Source organism: Chaetura pelagica, unplaced genomic scaffold, assembly GCF_000747805.2.
Source record: "Chaetura pelagica isolate M959 unplaced genomic scaffold, ChaPel_1.0 scaffold363, whole genome shotgun sequence".
NCBI classification, from domain to species: domain Eukaryota; kingdom Metazoa; phylum Chordata; class Aves; order Apodiformes; family Apodidae; genus Chaetura; species Chaetura pelagica.
The window spans coordinates 1,747,535-1,772,574 of NW_009952720.1; the positions used below are offsets into that span (position 1 = coordinate 1,747,535).

At 53.8% G+C, this 25,040-nt stretch overlaps 1 protein-coding gene across 1 annotated transcript in view; it reads right to left on the reverse strand.

The window, feature by feature from the left end:
• Positions 1–2,272: 2,272 nt before the first annotated feature.
• Positions 2,273–25,040, reverse strand: part of PAPPA2 (pappalysin 2) — a 64,364-nt gene continuing 41,596 nt past the window's right edge. Inside the window, exons 15-20 of the mRNA XM_009994679.1 lie at positions 22,548–22,716; positions 21,692–21,824; positions 20,413–20,522; positions 17,195–17,266; positions 3,744–3,842; positions 2,273–2,347 (exon numbers count right to left, since the gene is read on the reverse strand). Coding sequence (XP_009992981.1) covers positions 2,273–2,347; positions 3,744–3,842; positions 17,195–17,266; positions 20,413–20,522; positions 21,692–21,824; positions 22,548–22,716 — 658 coding nt within the window. The remainder of the gene's footprint in view (positions 2,348–3,743; positions 3,843–17,194; positions 17,267–20,412; positions 20,523–21,691; positions 21,825–22,547; positions 22,717–25,040) is intronic.

A 25,040-nucleotide genomic window follows, 5' to 3' on the forward strand; every position in this document is an offset into this window, starting at 1 on the left:
TCAAAGGCCTTTTAAAACAAAATACTAAATATTTCCTTGTATTTTTGTAGTGTTTGGGGTTTGTTGTTTTTTTTTTGGGGGGGGGTGTTGCTTTTTATTTCTCATGGACAAATGGATCAGAGTCCAAAAAAAAATAAATTGCAGCTCTGTCTGACAGTGCATTTGGGTGATGGGACCAGAGATGTGGCCCTGCTGAAGAGGAGGTGGGGCCCTATGTCCCCCCCCCGCCTCCAGCATCCCTGCCTAGACCAGGGTCCCCCACCATGGGGCACCTGGAGCACTCAGGGCTTGGGAAACGACTGGGAGGAGGAGAAGGCATCTCCTGCCTGGGCACTGGTGGGATGTCCAGGTGCCTCTGCCCCTCCTCTTTCTTTTCCTCCAGCCACAACTTTAGGAGATGTCTGGAAAAAAAAAAAAAAAAAAAAAAAAAAAAAAGTTTTTTTTTATTTGGTGCAACCCAGGATCCTGTTAAATTAAATTAAACAGTGGAACAGGTTTTTGAGGCACCATCCCTGGAGGTGTTTCAGAGCCGTGTAGATGGTGGTGCACCGTGTCACCCTCTCTCCATCGCTCCTGGGGTGGACAAACTTGGGCTGGGAGCCTCTCTGGGCTGGGAGGAGGTGGCTGTGGGTCTCTTGGTCCCATCCTGCACCCTTGGTGGTCCACGCTCCTGCTCTGGGGTCTCTTCTGTGCTCTCCTCTGTCCCTGTGTCTTCAAGGCACAAAACCATCAGCAATGACCCCAGGCTCCTTCCCCACCTGCTGCCACCACAGGGCTGGGTCCTGTGGCCGAGCTGAGCTTCTGGCACTCAGCTACAGGGGGAGGAAAAAGTTTCTATCTGGGCTTCTTTAGGGCTAGAGGTGAAGCTGAAGATGCTTCACTTTCTGCCCACAGGCAGGTGAAAGTCAGTGGCTCTACATCTACCCTGGTGGGCTTGGCCACAGAGAAGATTGCAGTGGGAAAAGATGATGCCCAAAGTCTCCTGACAGGTTGTTTAGGTCTTGTCTCTCCTCCCAACAAACAACACTGTTGAAGCTCAGGTTTGGAAAGGAGATGGGGGGGGGGGGGGGGGGGAGACCTTCTTCATTCAGAGCATCCCAGAGCTCCTCTGCCTTGCCCACAACGTTCCTCACCTACTTGGGCACACAGTGCAGAGGGATCCTTGCATGTCTTTGCTCCTACTGACCACACAGTCATCCCCATGGACATGAAACCCTTCCCAGAGGGCTGACAGGCACCTGGGGTGCTCTTTTAGGGTGACAGCCCTCCCAGAACCTTCTCAACCTCAACCCCCTGACCCCCTAAGCAGAACACAGTGAAGCACCAGCAAATCCCAAGGGCAAACCTTGTGCCTGGAAGAGCACCTGGAGGTGGGAGCTTCCATGCCACCTGCCTGGGGAGCCCTCTCCTAGCCTGGCCTGGCCCGGGTATTTTGGCTTCTCCCTCTGTCCTCCTTCCAGCTCCTGCTCAGCAAGGAAGGGCAAATTACCTGCTCCTTCCTTGCTTTTCCCAACAGGTTGTACTTCAGAGCAGCATGGGTGTGTGACAAAGGATTTCCTTTCTCAGCTTCATCAAGAGCAAAGAAAATATATTTATATATATATTATATGTGTATATATATATATATATAATTAAGTTTAAATATCATGTAACAGTTTAAGTTGGAAGGGACATTAAAGATCATCCCGTTCCAACACCCCCTGCATGGGCAGGGACACCTCCCACTATATATATATAAATTATATAGGTAGGTACACACAAGACAGAATCAGCACCTTAGTCTTCATACCTTTAATATCTGATTTTCATTTTGTTAATAAAAGCTAAATATAATACTGAGCTTCTCTATTATTATCTCAGTCACATTTGCAGAGAGATCACAACTACCTCGACCTTGCTAAATAAGCCTGTACAGCAGCAGGGGGGTGGGGGTGAATAGTGACCAAACCCAGGGCAAGGACACCTGGACACTGGACCAAAGTCCATGGCAGAGCCTGGGCTCTCATGGTGCATGGCCAAGGCAGTGCTGGACCCTTGGCTGAGCCCCTCCAGCACCTCCTGGGTCCCCCACCCCCCATGTGCCCCTGGGTGGCTTTGGGAGGGAGCAGAGATGGGGAGGCGACCACCACGTGCTGCAGCCTGGTGGCCTCCACCTGTCCCCTCCATGCACAGTGGCCACCCCCACACCTTGGCCATCCCCACTGGTCCCCCCTCGCTGCCCTGGGGCTGCTCCAGAGCTGCTCCTGACCCAGAGAGGCCCTTGATGGTGCTGCTACTGGTTCTCCTCGGCCGCTGGGTCACGGCACGTGCACTCGTCCTGGTCACAGTCAGCAGCAAATGGGATCACCTGGAGGGGGGGAACAAAAGGAGACCATAGGATCAGGGGATCATACTGCATGGAAAGATCCTCAAGGCCAACTGTGAACCCAGCCCTGCCAAGCCCTCCTGGTCTCCTATTCTGCTCCTCTTGGAGGATCTCCCCCCACCTGCAGCAGCTGGGGCAGGAGCCAGGGTAGATGAACAGAGTTCCTGTGCAATATGGACTAAGAAAACCCAGGCAGGCTGGAGGCAAGGGGGGAGGGCACCAGCAGAGCACCAGGCTCCTGGTTGCCAGTTGCCCAGTCATGGCCACAGGAGCTGAGCATCCTCCAGATGCTTCGTACACACCAGCCTCGAAGCCTGGAGTTTTTCTTTCTGTGGAGGGAGATTTGATTTTTCACAGCCTGGGCCAGTGAGAGGCTGGAGCCTGTTTGGTGTCTGAGCCCCCTATTCCTGCATCTGTCCTAACAGCAAAGCTCTGGAGGCTTGTGCCATGGGAAAGCTGGGAGCTGTGGGGATGCCAGCTGGGGCTGGTCTCCTGAAAGCTGTGCAACTGGATGCCCCCACCTTCTACTGTGAACCCATCCTTTATTTTGGCCAAGAATCCAGATGTCTAAGGCCTCCTGAGAGCCCTGCCTTGCTCTGAGATGTCCTGATATCTGTGGAGGTTTCACTCACCACTTGGGTGTAAAACCTTTCCTCTCCTATCTCCACTGCATCTTCCCAGGATTTTATTTTCCCTTTTCTCTGCGTGTGCATGTGTGATGAAAGGAAAAATGATTCAAGCTCCACAACAAAGACGAGAAGATCCAAATTCACATATTTTTGCAGTGAGAAGTTATCTCATGCCCTGAGATTTGTTTTGCTGTTGGATATGCTTAGGAAGGATGGGCTGTGAGTGCTGGAGAGAGAGAGAGAGAGGTGGGAAGGGGGGAATTGTGATGGGGGACAAAGAAGGGGCAACACCAAGTTGCTTCTTCTGCACTATTCCTTCCTCCAGGTTATTCCTCCTTCCTTCCATCCCCAGGAGAATTAGAAGGGGATATAACCCACAGCAGACATCAATGGACCATACCCCAAATGTCCTGAATATGCTCAGTTACAGCTTAAGGTGACTCCTGACTCCCCACAGCTACATCCTGTGGAAGTAAACATCTCTGGGACTCGGTTCCCAAAAATGAGAGGGAATCCCATGAACCTCAGCAAGAGCTGGGCTGAGTTTTTGGTCCCTCTGGCCCTGGTCCAAACCCAGCTGTAATCAGTGGGACGAGGTCTATCAGCTTCAGCTGCCTTTGGTTTAAAACCATGGGCTTTTCTTCTCCATTCGTGGGAGAATTGCAGTGCAGGCTCAGTGCTAGCAAAGCTGAAAAGCAGGGCTACCAATCACTGAATCCTGGCCAGCTCCAGAGGAGATGCTCTCTTACCTTCCTGGAGGAGAGTGTGGAGGAGCAGCAGTCACCCCCATCATACTGGCAGTACGCCCGGTTGTTGATGGTGTCACACCAGCCATCTGCTTGGAAGGGCTAGGCAGAGAAACCAGTGGTTGTTGAAAGGGTTATTCAACAGGGGAAGGTTCCCCTCCAAACCCCAGATCCTCAGCAAGGCCCCTCTGATGAGGGTCAAGGCCCAGTTGCTCCCTACACAAGCTCCTCTTCGAAGCCAAAGGGCAGCAGAAGGCTGGTGTGTTTGGAGGAGGGGGGACTTGGAGGGCAGCAGCTGCAGCTCAAGGAGCAGGGAATTGTGTTCAGGAAACGAGGATGGAAACACACATCACTCTAGAGGGCTCCAGCCTGAATGTCACAAGTCCCCATCACACTTGGTGCTCCTCCATGGAGCCCAGTGCCACCCAAGGAGGAGTGAGTTCATCACCTCATCTGCTCCCCCACCTCCTCACACCCCTGCCAACGTGTCTCCAGGGCTCTGCGTGTGCAGAGACAGGGCAGGGCTCTGTAAGAAGCTTATCCAGCTCTTCTCTCCAACACACCTCCTCCCAAGGAGCTTGGCTCTCAAGCTGAGCCTGGTGACCTGGGGCTGCAGAGGGCAGAGAGGCTGCCACCAGGATCTACAAAGCAACCTCCTAGAGGATCAACCTCAGGAAGGCAGGTGCTTTATCTCCCTTAGACTATGAGAAAGGTTCAGCAAGGTCAGGAGTCTCCCAGAAGTACTTGCACTCAAGCCAAGCCAAGCACTGGCTGCAAGGACCATTGCCTGTTGCAGAGCAGTCCTGGCTCTGAACCCAAGGAACATGTCTACAAATTCCTCCAGGTTCTCCACTGGAGGCTCAAGCCCCATCCACAGCACATGGCTCCATCAAACCTTGCCAGGTTGGACAACAAGGCTCCTTGTTTGATGGCCAGCTGCCCTTCAACACTGCCAGGGCCACAGCTTCTCTGGCCAGTCCCTCACAACCCTCACAGTGAGGAATTTCTTCCTAAAGTCTCACCTAAACCTCCCTTCTTCCATTTTAAAGCCACAACTCCATGTCCTGTTGTTACATGCCCCTGTAAAAGTTCATCCCCAGCAGCAGCCCAGTCCCCTCTGCTGCCCCAGTGGCTCTGCCTGGACAACTGGGGATTTGAAGAGCCCACCTTGCCTTGGTGCAGCTCAGATAAATTCTCCACCACAAACAGAGCTCAGCTCTGACAAGGAAACAGCAAAACTATCACAGCAGACCAGCTTTTGGTCCAGAGATGTGCAATGGCACACAAAGCCACTCAGAAATCCAATTGATTGCTGATTAGTTCCATCAATCATCTGACCACAGGAGAGAAACCAGCACCAGGGGCTGAGGAGCAGCCAGGTAGGCTGAGAAAGCAACATGAACTGGCAACTAACTGTCAGGAACAATCTGCAGCAGAGGTTTGTTTATCCCAGCTACACCCCAGCACTGCCAAGCACCACCTGAGCCTGCTAAACAGAGCTTGAGAAGCCATTCATTAACCTAATGACTAGTAATTAAACACTTCTCCTGCTCCTGTGGTGGGAACCACTGGCCCAGCAACCATGGCCAACCTCCAGGAGGACCTCTGCCATCAGGAAGGGCTTTTTGGTGGGAACCCTGGCTACCAGATGGAAGCAGCCAACCCATTTCAGTGCATCTGGTGGCCCCAAACAACAAGTGGGCTTCAGGAGACACCTGGACCCAGCCTTTGGTGGACACTTGCCTGTAGCACCCCTAAACCAAGTGACAGCTGGCTGAAAAATGTCACCAAACCATGATAGCCTCATATCCCCAAAGCCAACCTGTGGGCCTGCTGATAATGCCAATAATTCACTCAAAAAAACCCAACCCCACACCAAAACTAGGGAACTAATGGGGCTTCATGTCATTGAGACCCACAAGGAACAGCAAGAGGCTGAAGTTACTTTAGGAAGCAGCAGGAGGGATTATGACAAAACCCAGCTGTCTGTGCTAGCAGTGCCACAGTCCCCAGGCCAAAATCCAGGCAGGCACAGAGGGATCACATTTGCCTGGAGGATCTGGTGAGAGGAGGAGAAGGAGCAGAACCTCCTATCGCTGGGAAACTGAGGCACAGCCAGCTCAGGTAGCTCACTTGAAGGGATTTGGCTCCCATCATTGCCATCCCAAGCCACAACCAGAGGACACCAGGGTGCAGCTTCACTGGGGCTATAGGTTTCATGCCCCTCTTCCACTGCAAAGTGTTGAACAGGGACCCAAAGGAGACCAAAGGACCAAAGGAGCCCTCTGAGCACCAGGAGGGCCAGGGGAGGGATGCTGGGGCTGGCTGGGGCAGGGATGCAGGCAGGGCACTGGCAAGGGAAGAGCCCTTCTGGGTGTGATTTGCTTTTGCAGCTTTCCACGTGGTGGAGGGGTTGGTTTGTTGTTTTTTTTAATCCCTGAGCTTTGCTTTCCACATGTCATGACTCACCAGCAAAACCACCGCCCGCTGCCTGGGTCCCTTCCATCCCCTGGTGGGGAGGTTTGCCCATCCCTGGCTGCACCAGGTCTGAAACCATTCCCACATCTCCTGGGCAAGGTTTGGGGAGGACAGAAATGGGGGGCAGGCTGGGGGAGGCTCTCTCTCCTTTTCTCTCTCCACCTCTCAGGGCTCATTGCCCCCTCCTCTCAACCCACCCCACCCTAAACAAACACAGGCTCCTATAGCAACACTTGTTGGGGAAACCTAACAACTCCTGCTCCAAATTACCTTGGAAAAACAGATGAGGGGAAAATAGAAAAATGACTAATTGGACTGGAGGCTGAAGAGAGGCAGGAGGAGGGCTCAGGGACAGCTGTCCCTGCTCCTGGTCTGGAGAAGACAGTGAGTCCTGGTGCTTTGCCTTGTCAAGAACCTCCAGCTGGTTTCATCTTTGCAAGGAGAAAAGACCAAAGTGAGGAGCTGGTGGGTCACCCTGGAGGGCACAGGTGCCTTTGAAATGGAATCCATCTCATTTTGGTCTTGCAAGAGGACAGGGGCAACACAAGGTACTAAGAGCAGAAGCTACAAGAGGTTATATTTTAATAGAATAAATATATTCTATATTTAGGTGAGACATGAGGAGGAAATTCTTTGCAGTGAGGGTGGTGAGAGCCTGGCCCGGGTTGCCCAGGGAAGCTGTGGCTGCCCCATCCCTGGCAGTGTTGAAGGGCAGGTGGGATGGGGTTTGGAGCAACCTGGGCTGGTGGGAGGTGTCCCTGCCCATGCAGGGGGGTTGGACCTGGATGATCTTTAAGGTCCCTTCCAACCCAAACCAGTCTGTGTTTCTATAAAATACCTACAAACTCTGTCCAGCCTGTGCTTGAGCTGCAGGGCTCCATGGAGAGGTGGGAGAAGGGGGGTTTGTGAGTGTTCCTGTGAGTTGGCAACTCACAGAAACATCTGGTGAAGGTTCAAGATGTAGGAAAAAAAAAGGATCAAACCCCAATGCCCAGTTGTGCCAGGAGAAGGCAACGGGTGCAAACCAAGGCAACTGGTCACAGCTGCCAGAACGTGCATCCTCCAGTGAGTCAGAGGGAAAGGGGCTGGTTGGAACAGTAAACTGGGAAGAAAATCATTTAGGTAATTGCTGCAACTGCTCTGTGTTAAGAGATTGAAAGCTGCTGGGCTAGGGGGTGTGGCACCATGGGGGTGTCCCCCCCCTTTTTCCTTGTTTCTCCTGCCAGGAGCTTGCACGGGACATGTGTCAGCACGTGGAGGTGCAGCCTCTGGCCCCAGCAGGCCCCAGCCCTGAGCTGCTGGCAGGAAAAACAGCAATTGGCAATTTTAAGAGGCTAAAAAGAAACAAAGGCTCTTCAAGCCAGGAATAGGGATGAATGAAAAGAGGAAAAAAAAAATTAAAGGAGGGGAAAAGAAGAAGAAGAAGAAAAAGAAGAGGGAAAAATATTGCAGGCAAAGGAGGGATGTGAGAAAGATCCTGCCACATCCCAGGCAGGACTTGGTGATGCCATTCCTCTCGTGGAGGTGCCATGCAGGAATCAGTGTCTGTGCACAGGGTTTTTCCACTGTCCCTGCAGTGTCCCAGGGCTGAGCTGGCTGGTTCCCTCCCTGGGGCTGCTGTCCTGCCTGGCACGTGCCCCCAGTGCCACTGGGGAGGCAGGCAGGGTCCAGGCACTTCCCTTCAAATCCATCTTCTGTGTAGGTTGATTCACTGGGAGAAAGCCTGGAAGGGTGTGACAGGGAAGATGGAGCATGAGGAAGAAATCACAGATGCCATCAATATTGGACATATTTTGCTGCTGTGTCACAGGTGCTGGGTGAGCAGCACTTCCCAGGAATGCAGGGTTTGCTCTGGTCGAGGCAACCTGAAGTCCTGGCACTTGGCTTTGGGCAGGGACCTGTTCCAGATGCTTTGAAGGAAGGTGGAAAAAAGAAGAATAAAAAAAAAAAGCTCAGCAATCACCTGGCCAGTTGTAGAACTGAAGAGCTGAAAGGCTGTCCTGCACTGCACTGGCATTTCCATCTGCCCAGAGCCAGAGCCAGCCCAGAACTCAGTTTCAGGGCATCCAGACCAGCCTTAAAAAGCAAAAAGTGTTTCTGCCCAGCACTCAGGAGGCTGCACAGGTGCTGGGCTTTGTGCCAGTGCTGGTCCCATCCAAGGATGGTGCATGGTTTGCTTTCATGCTGCTGCTAAGACAGCACAGGTGTTGTCATCCTTGCATCCTTCCCTTTTGGCACTGGTCTTTTGGGCATCAGCCTTGGACCCTTTGCAAGCTGAAACGACCACATGTGACCCTGTGGCTGAGAAGGTGGAGGTGTCTTAGTTCTTCTCAGCTGTAGCTTTCCAAGCTGTAGCCCCAGAGGAGCAGGGGAACTCCCATTTCTGCAGGAGACACAGGCTGGAAAAGCTGCTGTGCTGTCAGCCCCATGGTTCATCCATCAGCTTCACCACTGTTAGCTCTGCTCCTGTGCTGGATGAGCCATTAGAGGTGGTTTTGAGGAGAAAAGAAGGAGATGGCATGGCTGAGGAGACAGGGACAGGTGCCCAACTTCCACCAGGGAAACATCTTCACTGTGTTCATGGTGTCCTGGGAACCTTGCAAGCTCTTCATCAGCTCCAGGACACCAGTGTGAGGAAGCAGCAGCCACAGCCAGGTTGTCACCTGGCAGAGCTGGAGGCCCTTGCCCAAAGGGCAAACAGCCCAAACCAGGGCTCACAGGTCTGCAGAACATCAGCCTTGTGGCTCCAGGGCTCTGAGACCTGCAAGGGGAGCAGCAGCATCCTGCTGGAAAGCTGCTGCATGTAGCAGGGGAGCAGGCAGGGCTGCAGGGAAACAGGCAGGAGGGGTTGGGGAAAGGAAGCACCAAGAGGCTGCAGCAGCCAAGACATTTCAGAAAGCCCAGGGAGGCCCCTGAAGAACACCCAAAGACCTTGAGAGACATCTGGTTTACACAAAGCCCCTCTGCATCCAGCACCCCAGCTTGGCTCTCTGGAAATTTCCCCCTCCCCTCATTGTCCACGTCCCTCCAAACCAGTTTTCCTACAGAAACCAGGGGCCAGTCCCTCCAGCTGCAGCCGTGGCAGGAGGTGGTTAAAGGGCCAGTGCAGCCCAGTGCCCCCAGGACACATCCCCTGCCTTGCACACACACTGGTGGGGCAGAGAGCCCGGCCATTCTTGGCTCCTCCTGCTTGCCCAGGGAAGCTGACTGGGAATGCAGACTGTGGGAGGAAACGACAATGTTCATTGTTTGGATTAAATATTTTTCTTGGCCCTCTCTCTGTTGCAGGGTGTCTTTTCTTTTATTATTATTATTTTCTTTGCTTCCCTTCCCCCCCCAAGCCTTCAACACCCCCAGCACATCCACTTTCCCTCTCTCCTTCCCCAGGCTCCTGGGCACGCAAGGAGGAAATCAGCTCTGAAAAACAGAGTGGGATGGAGAGGGAACAGGCTTGGCTTCTGCTCAAAACAGCTTTTTTTGGGATGCCTGGCTGCCCTGAGCCACTCTGAGCAGGCAGCAAGAGCTACCTGGCCCATGGCAGCCAGGGAGGCAGGGCCAGCACCGTGCAGCAAAGAGAGCTCTAGAAGCTTGGCAAGAGGCACCTGGGACCAAGTGGCCTGAAGAAAAGAGAAACAAATTCCTACAAAGCCAGCACTTCATCCATCACGTCAGGGTTTCCCAGTTTGTGTCCCCTGAGCTGTTCCTGTGCTCCTTTTGAGCCAGGTTGGCTGTCCCCTGGAGCCAGGTGCCTGCAGGGTGGCTTGCTAGGAGGTGTCGTGGACCTGCACCATCACCTCAGCAAGGGAACATGGAGACAGGTTGGTTGGTTCTCATCTTGCTGGTGTCCTGGAACCACTCGTTAGCTCAACGTGGAGGCTGCTTTCATCACATCTCAGATCTTGAGGAACATCTGCTCTAGCTCCAGCATCCTGCTCCCCAGGCCACAACAGGGGCTTGTTGCTTGAGAAGGTTCCCCATCTACTCCAAGGAATGCTCCAAGGGAGAGGTGAGGGGCATCCTGCTGCCTGGTTGCAGCTGATGTGCCCTCACTTGTCCTGCCATGCCCAAGGCAAGCAGCAGCCCAGTTCCCCACAGCCTTGGGATGTGGCTCGAGGTGTCCTTCAAGAAAGAAGAGGTCCCTTGGACATGGGTTTCCTGCAAATATCTGGGCCTTGTTTGAATCACCTTGGGTTGAGTTTGGACAGGATCGTGTCTGAAAGGGCGTGAAGACCTCAGTGGTTAGATTAGTGCTTGTTCTCCAGCATGAATGCTGCTGTAGGTGGCCATGCTGGGAAAGCAGGTCCTGCTCTTCATGGTGTCTGAAGGTGCATTTGCATTCCAAGCCAGTCTTTGGTTTGGACACATTCCTGCTGCAGAAATGAGCAGGTAATGGAGCTGGGTTACTTCTCCCACCCTGCTCCGTGCCTTGCTCCTCAGGGACACCATGTCCCAGCAGACAGTGGCCTGGAAAGGGCTTTCACAGCCCATTGGGACAGAAGTGAAGAAAGAGGTGGAAAGCTGGTGTAGATGAACACCATGGAGCAAGTCTTTGGTTCCACAAAAACATCTCTGTCCATGGTGGGGCCTGTTGGACACCCTGACCTCCGTGCAGAAGGGAAAACTGCAGCAGGAACAAAGGGGAGCAGAGGAAGATGCTGTGTTAACAGGGCTCCTGGCAAGCATGGTGGCTCCTGGAGATGGGTCCCCAGTGCTCACCATTCCCAGGGCTGCTGCTGCACAAGACCTGGGAGAAGCCAGGACTCCCCGTGCCACGAGCAGCAGCCCACAAGCCTGCCCTCAGCAGCTCTCCTGCTGCCATGGATCACAGCTCCTGCCAAGCCATTCGTGCAAAATATGTTGCAGGATAGAACGGGTTATGGAAAACAAGCCCTGCAAACCACAAAGGGCCTCCTGACCCACTTGTATCTGGTTTCTGCCAAGTTCTTGTTACAGATCTTAAACAGAAAGAAAAACAATGTACGAGGGATGAAGGAGCTGAAAAGGAATGAACATTCGTGTTGGAAGAGCAGTTGGCTGAGCTGCTCTTGGAGATGTTTGTTTATGAGCAGGAGCAACTCATTGATTCTCATTTCAGTGGGTGCTTTCAGGGGCTTTCCTCTCCCTCCCTGTCACTGCCTGCACGACTTGTGGACTTGTGTCCACCTGGAGAGGGGAAACCAGGACATGGACAGGGATGGGGAGAAGGCACCTGAGCCATAGAGGGCAGAGAGGGAGCCCTAGGTCAGGGCATCCCAAGGGCAAGCCAGCTGCAGAGGCACAGCTTGGGGAAACTGAGGCTGCTTCTGCCTCTTGGGGTCTCCACCACCACTGGGGGTGTCCCCTTGGTGCTCTGCTCTGCTCCAGGCCAGTGCTCACTGTGTCCAAAGCCATTTCATCCACCTGTTTGAAACAACCCCCTCACCAGTCACGTTGAGTGCTCCCCAGTCCTGCACCCATCTTGCCCCCCAGCACCTCTGTGACCTGGCAAACCTCCAGCAGGCTTCTGCTCTCCAGACTTCAGCTGGTTTAGGGTGTCCCTGAAGGGCACCTGTGGCATCCTCTTAATAATTTGATGCCTTCCTCCAATTCCACTGCATCCTCTTGAGACATGAACACCAACATGTTATCTACTACCCAAAATTTGAATTTAGGGCAACTCATGGAGCTCTGTTTGGTCACCTGGATCACAGGGGCTTTGGATGTTTGGCTTTGGTGAGACTCCTGAAGGAACAGCAGTGGCATGGTCTCCCTCTTGCCTGCTTGCAAGAGCAGCAGCAACATCCAGTAGGATCCTCTCTGCACTTTCCAAGCCAGACAAGGAGTGCAAACTGGATGAACGTGTGGCCACGTGAGCATCACAAGAGGGTGACCTCAAATTCTGGTCATGCCACGATACCAGTTGCTCTCAAGAATTTCCTTGGAGATGCTGGGGTGCCTGTAGTCCCCATTGTCTCAAGTCCCAGGAGACCAGAAGACCTTTTCCCCCAGTGTGGAGCATCCCACCAGCACCACACCTGCTTTCCTGTGCTGACTTTTGCCACAGTACAGAACCAGACACCCTCCCACCCCCCAGGTCTGGGAGAAGGGACAGCTGAGGAGCCCCAGCCCCACTGGTGGTGAGGAGGGTCCTGCAGCTCACCCTGCCTGCAGCATCCTGCCCAGGGGGTGGGGCACATTAAAGCATGGCAGGACCCTGATTTTAGACCAGGCCCTGTTGCATCTGCCTTCCAAAAGGTTAACTCTGGCCACCCCATGCTGGCCACCAGCCACAGACGTGCTGAGTAAGGGCTCTGTGTGTGCTGGGGGGAAGAGCCAAGGATCCAGCAAGGTCCTTGACTACCTGTTGGATCAAGAGACTTGAGAACAACCACAAACACACTTCAGTCTCTCTCTCATTGTTTCCTTTGCAATAGCTCAGGAAAACCACAAAAGAGGTGACGGGTTGGCTTCTTCCCATGGTGATAACATGACCAGCAGCACACACAGGGGCAGAGAGACCTTGTCCTCACGTGGAGGAGACCTGAGAAATTCCAAGCAGCTCATGGCAGCTTGCTGATATGGCCCATCTTCACCAAGGGCACAAGGGAGAAGACCTCAAGCCAAAGTCTCAGCACGTTCCTCAAGCACTCAGGCAGGGCTGCTCAGAGCAAAGGCAACCTCAACCAGAAATTCCAGGAAGGAATTGCAGAACACAGCTGTAGTAGCTCTGGTCCAGCTCCAGCCATACCAGGATGAAGCTGTGCATCCCTGCCCTTAAATCTCTTGCAATTAACCCTTTGCTGCCTGCACACAATGGTGAAATAAAACTGGAGGTCAGCACGTTGCACAACGTATTGGCTGCCCAGAAATGCCTGTCCCACCTTCAGACCTTCACTCCAACCACAGAGAGAGCAACCTGCCTTCCTCTGGGTGTATTTGAAGAGGACAGTGGTGGTTGCTCCATCCTGTGGCTAACATTGGGTAGAAATGATGATGATGATGAAGAGTGAGGCTGCCCACCTAAACCACAGGGGCCCCTGTGGTGGGAGATGGAGAGGTGCAGAGCTGGGGGGCTGCATAGGCTGGGAAATGCTCTATAGCAAGACTGGCTCAGGCATAGACTATTTTGGAATAGTCCAAGGAAGTAACCTGGAGCACTGTGCATGCCCTCTCCTCCTCTGCAGGCAACAGCTTCACTTGCTCTTGGGCACAGGAGAAGAAGAACTGAGCGGTGGTGGCCTTGGGATGCAAACAGCTCCTTCCCAGCAGCTGAGCACACCACCAGGACTACTGACTGCTGCCTCCCAAACCAAGGTGGGTGTCTCTCCTCCTCCCCTCTCCCTCCAAGCCCCCTCCTCCCCCTGTCTGGTGCTGCCAGCTGTTTTGCTGCTGATGGCTGGGGCTGAGATGTTCTGCGCACTCAGCGCTCCCTCGTGTTCCTGACGGGCTCCTGGAAAGGATCCCTCCCCTCCTTCCCTCCCTGAACTACGTGCCTCCTTGCTCCAGCATTGAGGAACTTGGCAAGGCACAAGGAGACTCTGGAAGGCAGATGGACGGCTGGATTAATGGGAAGAGAAGGGAGGTGGAGAGAGGAGTGAGAAGGATGCGCAGTCAAGGCTGATCTGCTGCCAGCACACAATAAAGATGAGTGAGAATCCCTCTAACACCATTGAGCAGTGACCTCAATGTTCCAACACAAGGCAGGGCTCCAGCTGGGGCTGGGAGGGTTGAGTCTTGGCTGGTGCTGCCATGCTGCAGCCTGAAGTGACTCCACCAGGGAGAGATGGTAGGAGCAGCTTGGGTTTCTCTTACGTAGGGTTGATCCCCTCACTGAGGTGTCCAGATGAGAAGGCTTCCTCATCCAACACATGCTCTGCAGCCAAGGGAGAGACAATGGCATCTCTGAGGGGTGACTCAGACTTGAGATGACCTGGAGAGTCCACTGGAACAGCATTTCACTGCCTCCTAAAGGAGGTGCCTCCTGTGAAACAAGGAGGAACCTGAGACTAAGATGTCCAAAGACCCAGCAAGTCAAGTTGAACCACTTCAGACCCACCAGTGGCTGTGTTCTGCAGGAGCAGAACATTTCTCATACAGGTAAATGAAGGAGAGGAATAGGACTGAGGGTGGAAGCAGGCAAAGATTAGGTGGAAATAGCATCCAGGACATTTTCTGTGGTCAGACAAAGGGGTTGGTAACACCTCCCTTCTTCCCAGTGCTGAGCAGCAGCTCCAAGAGAAATGAGAAACTGGGAAGTTGTTCTTTATGGCTTTTTTACTACTATAAAAAAGCAGGTGAAAAAGAAAGTTACCATGGAAGACTTGGCTTATCAGTCCAACCTTAATAACCTGCAGCATCATAGAGGAGAACTTGATGAAGAAACTAATCAAAGACAAGTACATGAGAAGTGAGGAAGAGAGCAGGGAGCTGGTTGAAAAAAAAGAGAGTGATCATCAGTGTGAGAGAAACAATCTGAGCAGGAATCTTCAATAGTATTACAGTGAGTGGCTGTGACCTTAAAAACAGGACTGAGTTGATGAAATTGCTAATGAGGAAGAAGGCACAGTTCCACAGAGCAGGACCAGGACATCTGACAAACAGTGAGATGACCTGAAGGGCTAGAGGAAGCAACAGGATGACATTCACTGGTATAAAACTGAAGGGCAAGCTCTTGTATTGGTGGTAAAACATCTGCTGTTAGCTTGGAGCTCATCAGTTGGAAACAAAGGATGTAGAGAAGGATCTGGGTGTACTTGCTGACCTCAGGCCATCTCTGAGCTGCCAAGCAGATGAAACTGCAGAAATAACAGATAAGAGTCCTGGATCCTATCAAAAGAGACATTTCCAGCACAAGGCAGCTTTGTGCAGGGCTTTGGTGAGACCTCAGCTGGAAGAGTATGTATGGCTTGGTCAGTCCTGCTGACAGGTTAATTGAAAACTGAGAAGGCACAGACAAGTCTACAAGGTGACAAGTAGCATGAGCCCTACATCTTCTGGTAGGACATTGCAAGATTCTGGCTTGCCTAACCTCTTTTCTACTAAGACTGCTGTCTAGGATTGCTTTCTAGGAGTAAAGGAGGATGCCAAGCACCCAGGAGCAGGAAGGGATCACATTGACTGTGACCACGTTTGGGTGGCTAAGGAGAAGACAGTTATTGCTATACAAGATGCTGGGTTTCAGGCAGTTGGTCAGTTGGTCCCTCTCTCTCACACACACACACAAACAAGCTGGCATTTTTCATCATCCCCTACAGCACCTGAGATGAGGGACTAAACTCTACATACTCAATCCTAGACCCTAGACCCTTGACCATAGATACTAAACCCTCCACCCTACATACTCAGTCCTAGACTCTATATCCTTGACCATAGAGAGGAGGAAAGACTGGGGTGGGTCTAGTGGACCCAATCCTAAAGGACCATACTTACACCCAGGTGAGATTTCTCCCACCTGAACTGCACAGAAAGGGAAAAAGGGGCAGCTCATGTCCCAGCTGCTCCTTTTCCTTTTTGGAATACCAACTCCCAAAGACCACAAGGTCCAGTTCTTCCTTGCTAGCAGAAGAACCACAGAGAGGAACACCACAACCACCTGGACTGCTCTTTCTCTTTCAAACACACTGCCACAGAGCTGAGCTAAAAGATGTGCTGCAGGAGCTCCCAAAAACCCAGAGGACCCATCACTAAACTCTGCTGCTCAGCCACCAAACACCTCTCTAGCACCCAGCACCCTATTCCCCTGTGCTTGCAGCCCATGCCTTGCAGAAGAGACACACAACCACAGCTGGGGAGGCTGGGAAATAACTGCTGCACTTTCTCTCCATCATGATATTTCCCTTCCTGGGGACATGGCCCCTGCAACACGGCCCTTTCTCCCACACTTCACTCCACAAAGAGCTGAGCTGGGCAGAACCAGGGAGCAAAAATGATCCTTTGCATTGAAACCAGCACGTTCAGTAAAAACAAACAAACAACAACAACAACAAAAAACCCCAGCAAAACCCCAAGCTATTTTTGGAGCTCAAGCTTCATTTGCATTTTCCTTTTTGGTCACCAACCCAAATTTTCAGCATCCAACAATTCCAAAATAACCCCCCTCCCCCTCCGCCAACCTTTTTCCTTTTATCCTTAATCATAATAACAACTAGTGCCTGACAAAGACTGCCTATTTTTAATTTCCTTTGTGAACAGACTCCAGGCTGCCTGTGATTTTCTCCTGCCTGGTGATTATTCCAAGTGAAATGAGTGGGTAACCAATTCCTGCAAGGAATTCTTTGTCGGCAGATTCTTTGGGAGCGGTTTGTTTTGCATGTATGGGGCTGGAAATCCTTCTTGTTTTGGTTGGACACCTGAGTCACTCAGGGCTTTTCTGGATCTGTAGAACTCTAGAACTGCAGTTCTGGTTAAGGAAATATTCAGGTTTGGAGTCAGTGTGGGGTTTTTGGGGATACCCCTTGCCAGTGAAATCCTTTTGCTAGAATGTTCTTCCCAGGCTGGCCAAGAAGAAGCCAGCAAGAAAGTTAAGGAGGGACTTTTTACAAGGGATAATAACTTTAGTCTGGAAGAGGGGAGATTTAGGTGAGACATTAGGAAGAGATTCTTCCCTGTGAGGGTGGTGAGAGCCTGGCCCAGGTTGCCCAGGGAAGCTGTGGCTGCCCCATCCCTGGCAGTGTTGAAGGGCAGGTTGGATGGGGCTTGGAGCAACCTGGGCTGGTGGGAGGTGTCCCTGCCCATGCAGGGGGTTGGGGCTGGGTGATTCTGAAGGTCCCTTCCAACTCAAACCAGTCTGTCATGCTGTAATTGCATGGAAAGGGTTATTCTGCAGCTCTTGTTCCAGAGCATCACCCTGGCTGTGAAGGACCATTCTTTATATTGCTTGCCCTGGTCTCCCTGCTCAGCCTGGAGCAAATATGAAGTCAAGGCCATCAGGCTTTATGATTCAGCAAGGCTTCATGGCCTCGAGCTGCCCTGCAAGGAGCAGAATGCTCATGCCTTACCTCACAGGACGGGATGCAGTGGATGGCAGAGGGATCCGGGTGCCAGCGCCGCCTGCCCGTGCACACGATGTGCTGAGGAGGGAGGGGAGAAAGGAGCTGTTAGGCAAAGAGACAGAGGAAGGACAACAGCCACTGATGCTCTCTAGAAGTGCAACATCTCCCCTGACCCTGGTGCAGACCAGCAGCAGCCCCCTCAGGACTTACCTGCACCTCTGCCTAGCAGGAAACCCAGGGAAGCCCATCAAACCTCCTGGTTCACCCACAGACCAGGGTGGGCAACTCAAGGCAGAGGCTGGGCAAACACACCTGTGGGTACATGTCAGTGCATGTAGATACCCAACTGGGAGAGGACAAAAGGAGATGGCTGGGACCACAAGAGAAGTGGGTTTGGCCAGCAGTGCCACCCCACGGAGGCTGGCTTGGCCACAAAGCTGCTGCTGGGAGAAGCCACCTGGGGCCACAATGGGCTGGGCTCTGCCCATCACCTCTCATGGTGGTGCTGGATTCACCAGCTTCTGGCTCCAAGGGGATGAGGGGCTCAGCCAGTCATTGCCCAGTGCCTGCATCCATGAGATCATTGACCCCTGCCCAAGCCCTGGATGGGGGGAAAACTCACATCCCCAGAGCTGGAACAGCAGCACTAGACTCACATTCCCTGGTGGGACTGAGGTAATTGCTGGTATTTACCAGGCACAAACTCAGCTGCTGAGACCAAAGAGACACAGGAGTGAGCTGGGAAGGGCTGGGTTTCACAAGGCTGGAATGCTGGTCTGCTTGCTCAGAGGGGTTGGTGGGGAGCACTTGCCACCACACAGGGGGAGGGAAAGCCCCACCACACAGGCAATTTCCTGCCCGTAAAGCTTGGGTAGGGTTTGAAACCTGAGGCCCCATAAAACCCTGTCTGGCCTGGGGAAGTGTCCTAGGATGCCCTGCACGGCCTGGGAGTCACACAGAGGGGCACGTCTGCTTGCTCTGAGCCTCTGCTTTGGCATGGGGAGCAGCCAGGCAGCCTGGCCCCAACAGCCAGAGTAGCTTCCCCCCTCTGTTCCACTGTGGTGAGAACCCCCCCCATGCAGGGCTGGGTCCAGTTCTGGGTCTCCCAACACAGGAAGGACATGGAGCTGTTGGAGGGAGTCCAGAGGAGGCCTCGGAGATGATGGGAGGGCTGGAGCAGCTCTGCTCTGGAGCCAGGCTGGGAGAGTTGGGGTGTTCAGCCTGGAGAAGAGAAGGCTCCAGGGAGACCTGAGAGCAGCTTCCAGTGCCTGAAGGGGCTCCAGGAAAGCTGGGGAGGGGCTTGGGACAAGGGCAGGGAGGGAGAGGATAAGGGGTAATGGTTTCGAGCTGAAAGAGGGGAGATTTAGGTGAGACATTAGGAAGAAATTCTTTGCTGTGAGGGTGGTGAGAGCCTGGCCCAGGTTGCCCAGGGAAGCTGTGGCTGCCCCATCCCTGGCAGTGTTGAAGGGCAGGTTGGATGGGGCTTGGAGCAACCTGGGCTGGTGGGAGGTGTCCCTGCCCATGCAGGGGGGTTGGAACTGGATGATCTTCAAGGTTCCTTCCAACCCAAACCAGTCCATGGTTCTACCTATGTTCTCTGGGTGCATGGGCAGTGGGGACAGGGCAGCTCTGCCTGTGCAGACCTGTCAGCTCTGGGTTAGATCCCAGCCCTCCATGGGACTGGGGCAGGGTGAAGGGCTGCCCCTCCTCAGGCAGCACAGGGAAGGCAGAGCCAGAGGGAGCTGGGGGCTGAAACAGCCAGTTCCTGCTGGGCCTGGGGGGTATTTGCATCCTGACCCCCACTGGGGTGTTTCCTATGTGGTTGTTGTGCAACTTGCATGGCACTGGGGTGTGCTCATCCTCATGTGCTCAGCATTCCAGCCTGGGAAATGAGGGGCAGAGGGACAAAGCTGCCCAGCTGCAGGATGCAGTGAGTCAGAGCTGAAAGCAAAACAGGACCACGCCCTCCCTGAGTACCTGTGTGCTTCACACCATCCTCTCCATCGTCTCCAGGGCACAGGGGCTCCCGGGAATGGGAAGCTCTTGGAGGAGCAAAGCAGGGAGCAGAGGAAAACAAGACAGCCCAGGGAGGGACCTCCTGGCGAGGGGTAAAGCTGCTGCTTAAAATAATGCCTCCTCCTCCTCCTCCCCTCTGCAAAATGCTTCCCTTCCACGAGAGCCCACAGTGGTGGAGCCAAACACCAGCTCCTGGAGGAGCCAAGCCCTTCCATCCCTCAAAGGCCAGGACTCCTTCCAAGGCTCGTGCTTCACCGTCCCGCACGCCCCGGCCACCCTCACCCCCCCAGGAGCATCCACACCATTCCCAGGCCAGATTGCTAGAGGCCTCCTGCGGGTTCCCAGGAGGAGGGGATAAATGTTTGGCTCCTGGGGAAGGCTGCTTGCTTGCCTTTGTTCCACCTCCTTCCTTCTGCATCTCGTTTCTTTGGGTTGATTTGAAGAAATACTACCCTGGCCGAGCGGCTCGTTGGGAAAGCCGTGCTGGGAGGATCCAAACTATTTGAGCTATTTGAGCTGCTTTGCTCAAAAAAATCACCCCCCAAAAATAGTAAGACATGAGGAGGGAAAGGGAGGGAAAGGCTCCCCATGGTCCAGCAGCAGAAGCGACCAACCAGCAGGTTCTGGCAGCCAGAGACACCTTCCAGCCCTGCCTCTTCTTCCTCCTCCCTGGCAGGGAAATGCCTGCCTGGGATTGCATCTCTGCTGCCAGGTCATCAGGGATCAGCACTCACACCGTGCCCAGTGCCAGGGGTGATCTGGGTTTTTGGTTGGGTTTTTTTCCCTCTCCCAGCACACTGCCTGATGCCAACAGCAGCAGCAGGTTGGCAGGTTTGGGCATGAGAACAAGAAGTTCCTGGGTTTCGCTTCATGCGTCGAGGTATCCTCCAAGTCCTTGGCAGCTGGCAACTTTGCACTGAGCTTTGGGACAGGAGAGCAGGGAGGACATCCACCAGGGAGGGAGGAAGAGGAAGAAGTGCTGGGAGGGAAGAGGACCTCAGCATTGGAAGGGACTGGGGAGCAGCAGGTACCTCCAACAGCAGCTCCATGTGGAGGGCCAGCCAGCCCTGAGCGTACGTTGCTTGTCTTCCCAAATCTTCCTCTTCTTTACCCAAGGCAATGAGCTTTTGGTTAAAAACCACCACCTGGAGGTCCCCCTCTATGCTGGCAGTGAAGCCCCTGCTAGAGGAGCCCACCTCCCTGCTCACCTGGACTCTGGTGGGCTGCAGCCGGTGATCCATCGTCTCAGCAGTGACGTTTTCGGGCAGTATGACGGGGTCACTGGGAGGTATGAGGCAGGAAGGGACACACACAGCACCTGTGGCAGGAGAGAAAGCCCTCAGGGCTTCTTCAGGAACCAGGCAACAGCATTTTTACAGGAGAACACCAGACCCAAATGTGTAGTCCACTCACTGAGGGTAGAGGTGGACATGGAGGAGAGTCTGTCCCTCCCAGCCTGGGATGACATTTCCTTCCCCAAACCCTGAATGATGCAGAAGCCACAGAAGTTGTGGCCCATAAAGTTCTCCCAGATGGGAGGAAAACTTAACATGTCCTAAGAGATGGATTCAAACCCCAATGGCAGGACCATAGGGTCCAGCATAAGTCTGGCCTGGATGTTATGGGATGTTTATGGACATGTTTGGAAGCACCTTGCTTAGTTCTTCTACCACACTGGTTTCTCATTGCATCCCTGTGACCCAGGAAACAAAAAAAGCTGCAAAAAACACCTTGGAAAACCAGGTAAACCCCAGCCCTAACTCCAGATCTCTCCAAAGCTTCACCTTAGCAGGCCCTGCCCTTAGAATCTCCTCTGCCTGCTTTGATCAGACCCAGAATAATGGGTTTGTTTGCTTGGGAGTGGGGTGGGCTTTGGTCAAGTGTCCTGTCCAGCAGCAGAACAGAGGAGATGCACCAGCTGTGCCTGAATATTGCAGCTTTTTGTTTCCTGAAAGCACAAAGTGATGGGAGTCCTAGAGAAAGAAATGGATGATGTGGTCCCTCATCTGGTGAAAATGCCCCGTTACATGGATTGTCACTGCAGGTTTCATCCAGGGCCTGCCACAGTCCCCCTGAAAACATCAGCAGGGATAACAAGTGGAGACACCTCAGGAAAACTGCTGCAAAGGGCTGGGTTTGCCCTGGAGACCAGTCCCTGCTCCTTCTGAAAAGGAAAATGCTTACACTGGAGCCACCTTTAGCTGCATATGAGTAAAACCAGGGCATGAACAAGGCTAAAGCCACCCCTGCCTCTGTCTTTAGAAAGCAGATGGGAGAGAAAACAGGATTTTTGGTGTAGAATCCCAGAATTATCCTGGTTGGGTGGCACCTGGAAGATCATCAGCTCCAACCATAACCTATTCAGGGCTTACTAAGCACTCTGTCTTTTTCAGAGGCTTAGCAGGGAGTGGTGCAAGAAGAACCATCATGAGCTTTGGCTCTCTGGGAGGGCCAAGCCAACCTGAAGGTTTGCTTTCCTGCCCTCACCTATGCCATGTCCCTGCTCACACTTGTACTCCACGGAATTCTGCTCCAGGGGGGGCTGGCAGGTGCCCTGTAAGTTCTCACACAGTTTGAACTCCTCTGTCCACAAACCTTCCTTGGTGCAGCTGATGGGAACCTGCAAAGCAGAGGGGAGAGCTTTAGGATCAGCAGCAGGACCCACCCTGCCTGCCCACTGCCCAGCCCCAGGGAGGGAGCAGAATGTGAGGGACCTCCCCCCAACTCCTCCTGCCTGGGAAGCCCAGGGGGAAGTTCTCCAGGGCAGCTGGGTTTGCAGCCAGCTGGCCCAGCCTGTGTGTGATTTGCATGACTGGGCAGAGGGTTTTTCCTCTGGATCCCACCAGAGGAAAATCAACCATGTTTCTTTTGACAAGACCCTTCCAGCAGGTCAGAAGTGAGGACTGGGTGGAAGAGCCAGGCAGGCAGCAGCATCTGCCCCAGGCAAGCCCCTTGGCTAGCAGGTCTCCTGCAGCCAGGGCACTCAGCATCCCAGGGGAACACATTTGCAGCAGCTCCTTAAACCCACCAGGAAGCCTCTAGTTTTGCTTGCCAGCCCTTGCCACTGAAGACAAGCAGGCTCACTTGGGACCACAGCTTTTCAGAAGGGTCACCAAGGAGCATCCCCAGCCAGTGGGGCACCCTGTGCTGTGGCACCCTGTGCTGGGGCACCTGGCATCCAGCAAGAAGAGCTTTGGGATCTCAAGGGTGACTGCTCTTTGGTGGCACCAGGCCCTGGGGGTGGCTGCTGCAAGGTCCTTTTGGGCACAGGGATCCAGGTGGGTCTTAGGTGCCCTGAAGCACAAGGCTTGGGTGATCTCTGCCAGCTCCCCAGGCCACTCACCTGCTGTCCCTGTGGCTCACAGTTGAGGGTGCACTGGCTGTCCAGCTCGAAGCCCTGGGTGCAGTTGTACATGCCCTCAAAGACAGGAGGAGGGGGCTCACACACCACGGGGATGCAGTGTCCCTCTTCCCACTGTCCACTCTCCAGGCACTGGACCTTCAGGAACTTCCTGGGGGAACAAAGACACCAGGCTGGGCTGCAGCCCCCTGATTCCCTCCCTACCTTAACCACATCAAGCATGCCACAGAGGCAGGAGCAGCTTGGAGACATCTCTCCTGGAGCACAACCAAGTCCCACGTTTGGGGTTCTCCTCCTCATGAGCAGGTCCTTCTGAAGGGGCAGCCCATGCTCAGCCAGGACCTTTCCCTCCCTTTGCTGGGGAAGAAATTGCACTGATTTAAGAGCACTGTTCACTTTGCCTTGCACTCACCACCCCATTGCTCCCCACCTCTCGTGGTGCCTCTAAACCATTCCTGTGGGTGCCTGGGCTGCTTTGTCCCACCACCAGTAGCTACATACTTGGGTGGATGGAGTGTGTCTCCATGAGTAAACCCTGCCAGCCTGAGCCCAGCTGCTCCTGAGGATCCCCTTGGTGCTCCAGCCAGACCTGTCAATCCCACTCTCTGTCCTGCCACAGCAGACCAAGACCATCCTGTGCTGCTAAAACAGCCCAAGCATGAACTTCTTGCCAAAAAAAACCCAAAACACAAGGAAAAAAGAAAGGAAGGGAAAATCCCAGGAGCAAATCCCACTTGCTTTTCAGTCCCCTGTCCTCTACCACACCTTTTACATAGAGGCATCAAGGTCCCACCTTGTCCCACAAGGCACAGGACAAGCTAGGGCCTGCTCTCCCAGAAATCAATGTCACTGTGACCCCCAGTTTTGACAGCACTAATGGGCCCTACCTGAGTCAGTGCTCATTGCTCCAGCCTTAAGACTTCCCCACTCTCTTCTTCCATCCCTCTTCACCTGCTTTCAGAACCTTGTCCCTGCCCTCTCCCAGCAGGCAGGGCTCCACGAGCTGCATGCTGGAGTTTAGAGCACATCACAGGGACATGGAATCACAGACCCACAGAATCCCAGGGGCTGGAAGGGACCTGGAAAGCTCCCCCAGCCCAGCCCCCCTGCCAGAGCAGGGGCACCCAGAGCACATCACACAGGAACGTGGCCAGGGGGGTTGGAATGTCTCCAGAGAAGGAGACTCCACAGCCTCTCTGGGCAGCCTGGCCCAGGGCTCTGGCACTCTCACAGCAAACAAGTTCTTCCTGAGATTCACATGGAACCTCCTGGGCTCCAGTTTGCACCCACTGCCCCTTGTCCTGTCACTGGACACCACTGAGAAGAGTCTGGACCCATTCTCCTGACACCTACCCTTTAGATATTTATAAGCATTGATGAGATTCCCCCCCCTCAGTCTCCTCTTCCCCAGGCTAACCAAGCTCTCCCAGCCTCTCTTTGTGTGGTAGATGCTCCTTCACCCTCTTGCTCCTCCAAATCATGGCAGGTTTGCCTGGGGGCCATGGGAAGAGGGGCAGAGGGGGCCCAGCATGGAGAGGACACGCTGTGGGAGCTGCAGTTTGCACAGGTGCCCACTGTGGTTTGCAGCCCCATCACCTTCCCTGGGGCTTCTTGTCTTGATGTGGTGGCTGGAGTGGTCCCAGCATAAGGCCAGCACCCTGCATGGCCCCTCTCACCTCTCCCCAGCCCTGCACCCTCCTAAATCTGGGGTGAGAAGCCACCTGAAGGCTCACCCCACTGTGCTGGGGAACTTCAAACAGGGCTGGCCTGGCCTGACCCCAGTGTAGAAGGTGACATGTGGGCTTCTGCTGCACCTATGAAGTGAGCAATTCATGTTATGGCACAGAGAAGGGGATGGGGAGGCTTTTAAAAGGTAAATATATATGTATATCTATAAAAACACAGCCTCACAGCAGCTTTGAATTTCCAACCCTCTCCCCCCACCTTCTTCTGATCTGGGTTAGCAGCATTTCTTGAGGATTAACAAGGAAGCCAGGAAAATCAGAGTCAAAGCTTCCCTGTCCAAGTGGAGGTCTGATGGGTAAGGAGACCAGGGAGATATCTGAGGCCAGCAAGGTCCAGCTGCCCAGTGTGATGGCCAGACTGGGGCAACTGGGGCTGGAAGGGTGATAAATGAGCCTAAAGCCTCATTCTCCAGGGCAGGAGAGTGACAGGGGGCAAGGAGGGAGAGTTGCTGATCAACTGGAAGGAAGTGCCATCAGTTTTGTAGGAACCTCAGCTCTTGTGCTCCACACAGCCTGGGCCACCAGGGCTGCCCATCCTCAGCAGAAAGCCTAGAGAAGGAGGTGACACAGAGGTCTGGGTGACACCCTGTGTTTTCCTTCACTGGTGGCTTGGCTCCCTCAGCTGTGCTGGTGTTTGCCTTGCTCTGGAAGGGCCCAGATGTGGGCAGGAGCAGTGAGCACCTCCTGCCTTTGCACCCACCACAAACCTACCATGGACCCCTGTCCTGCT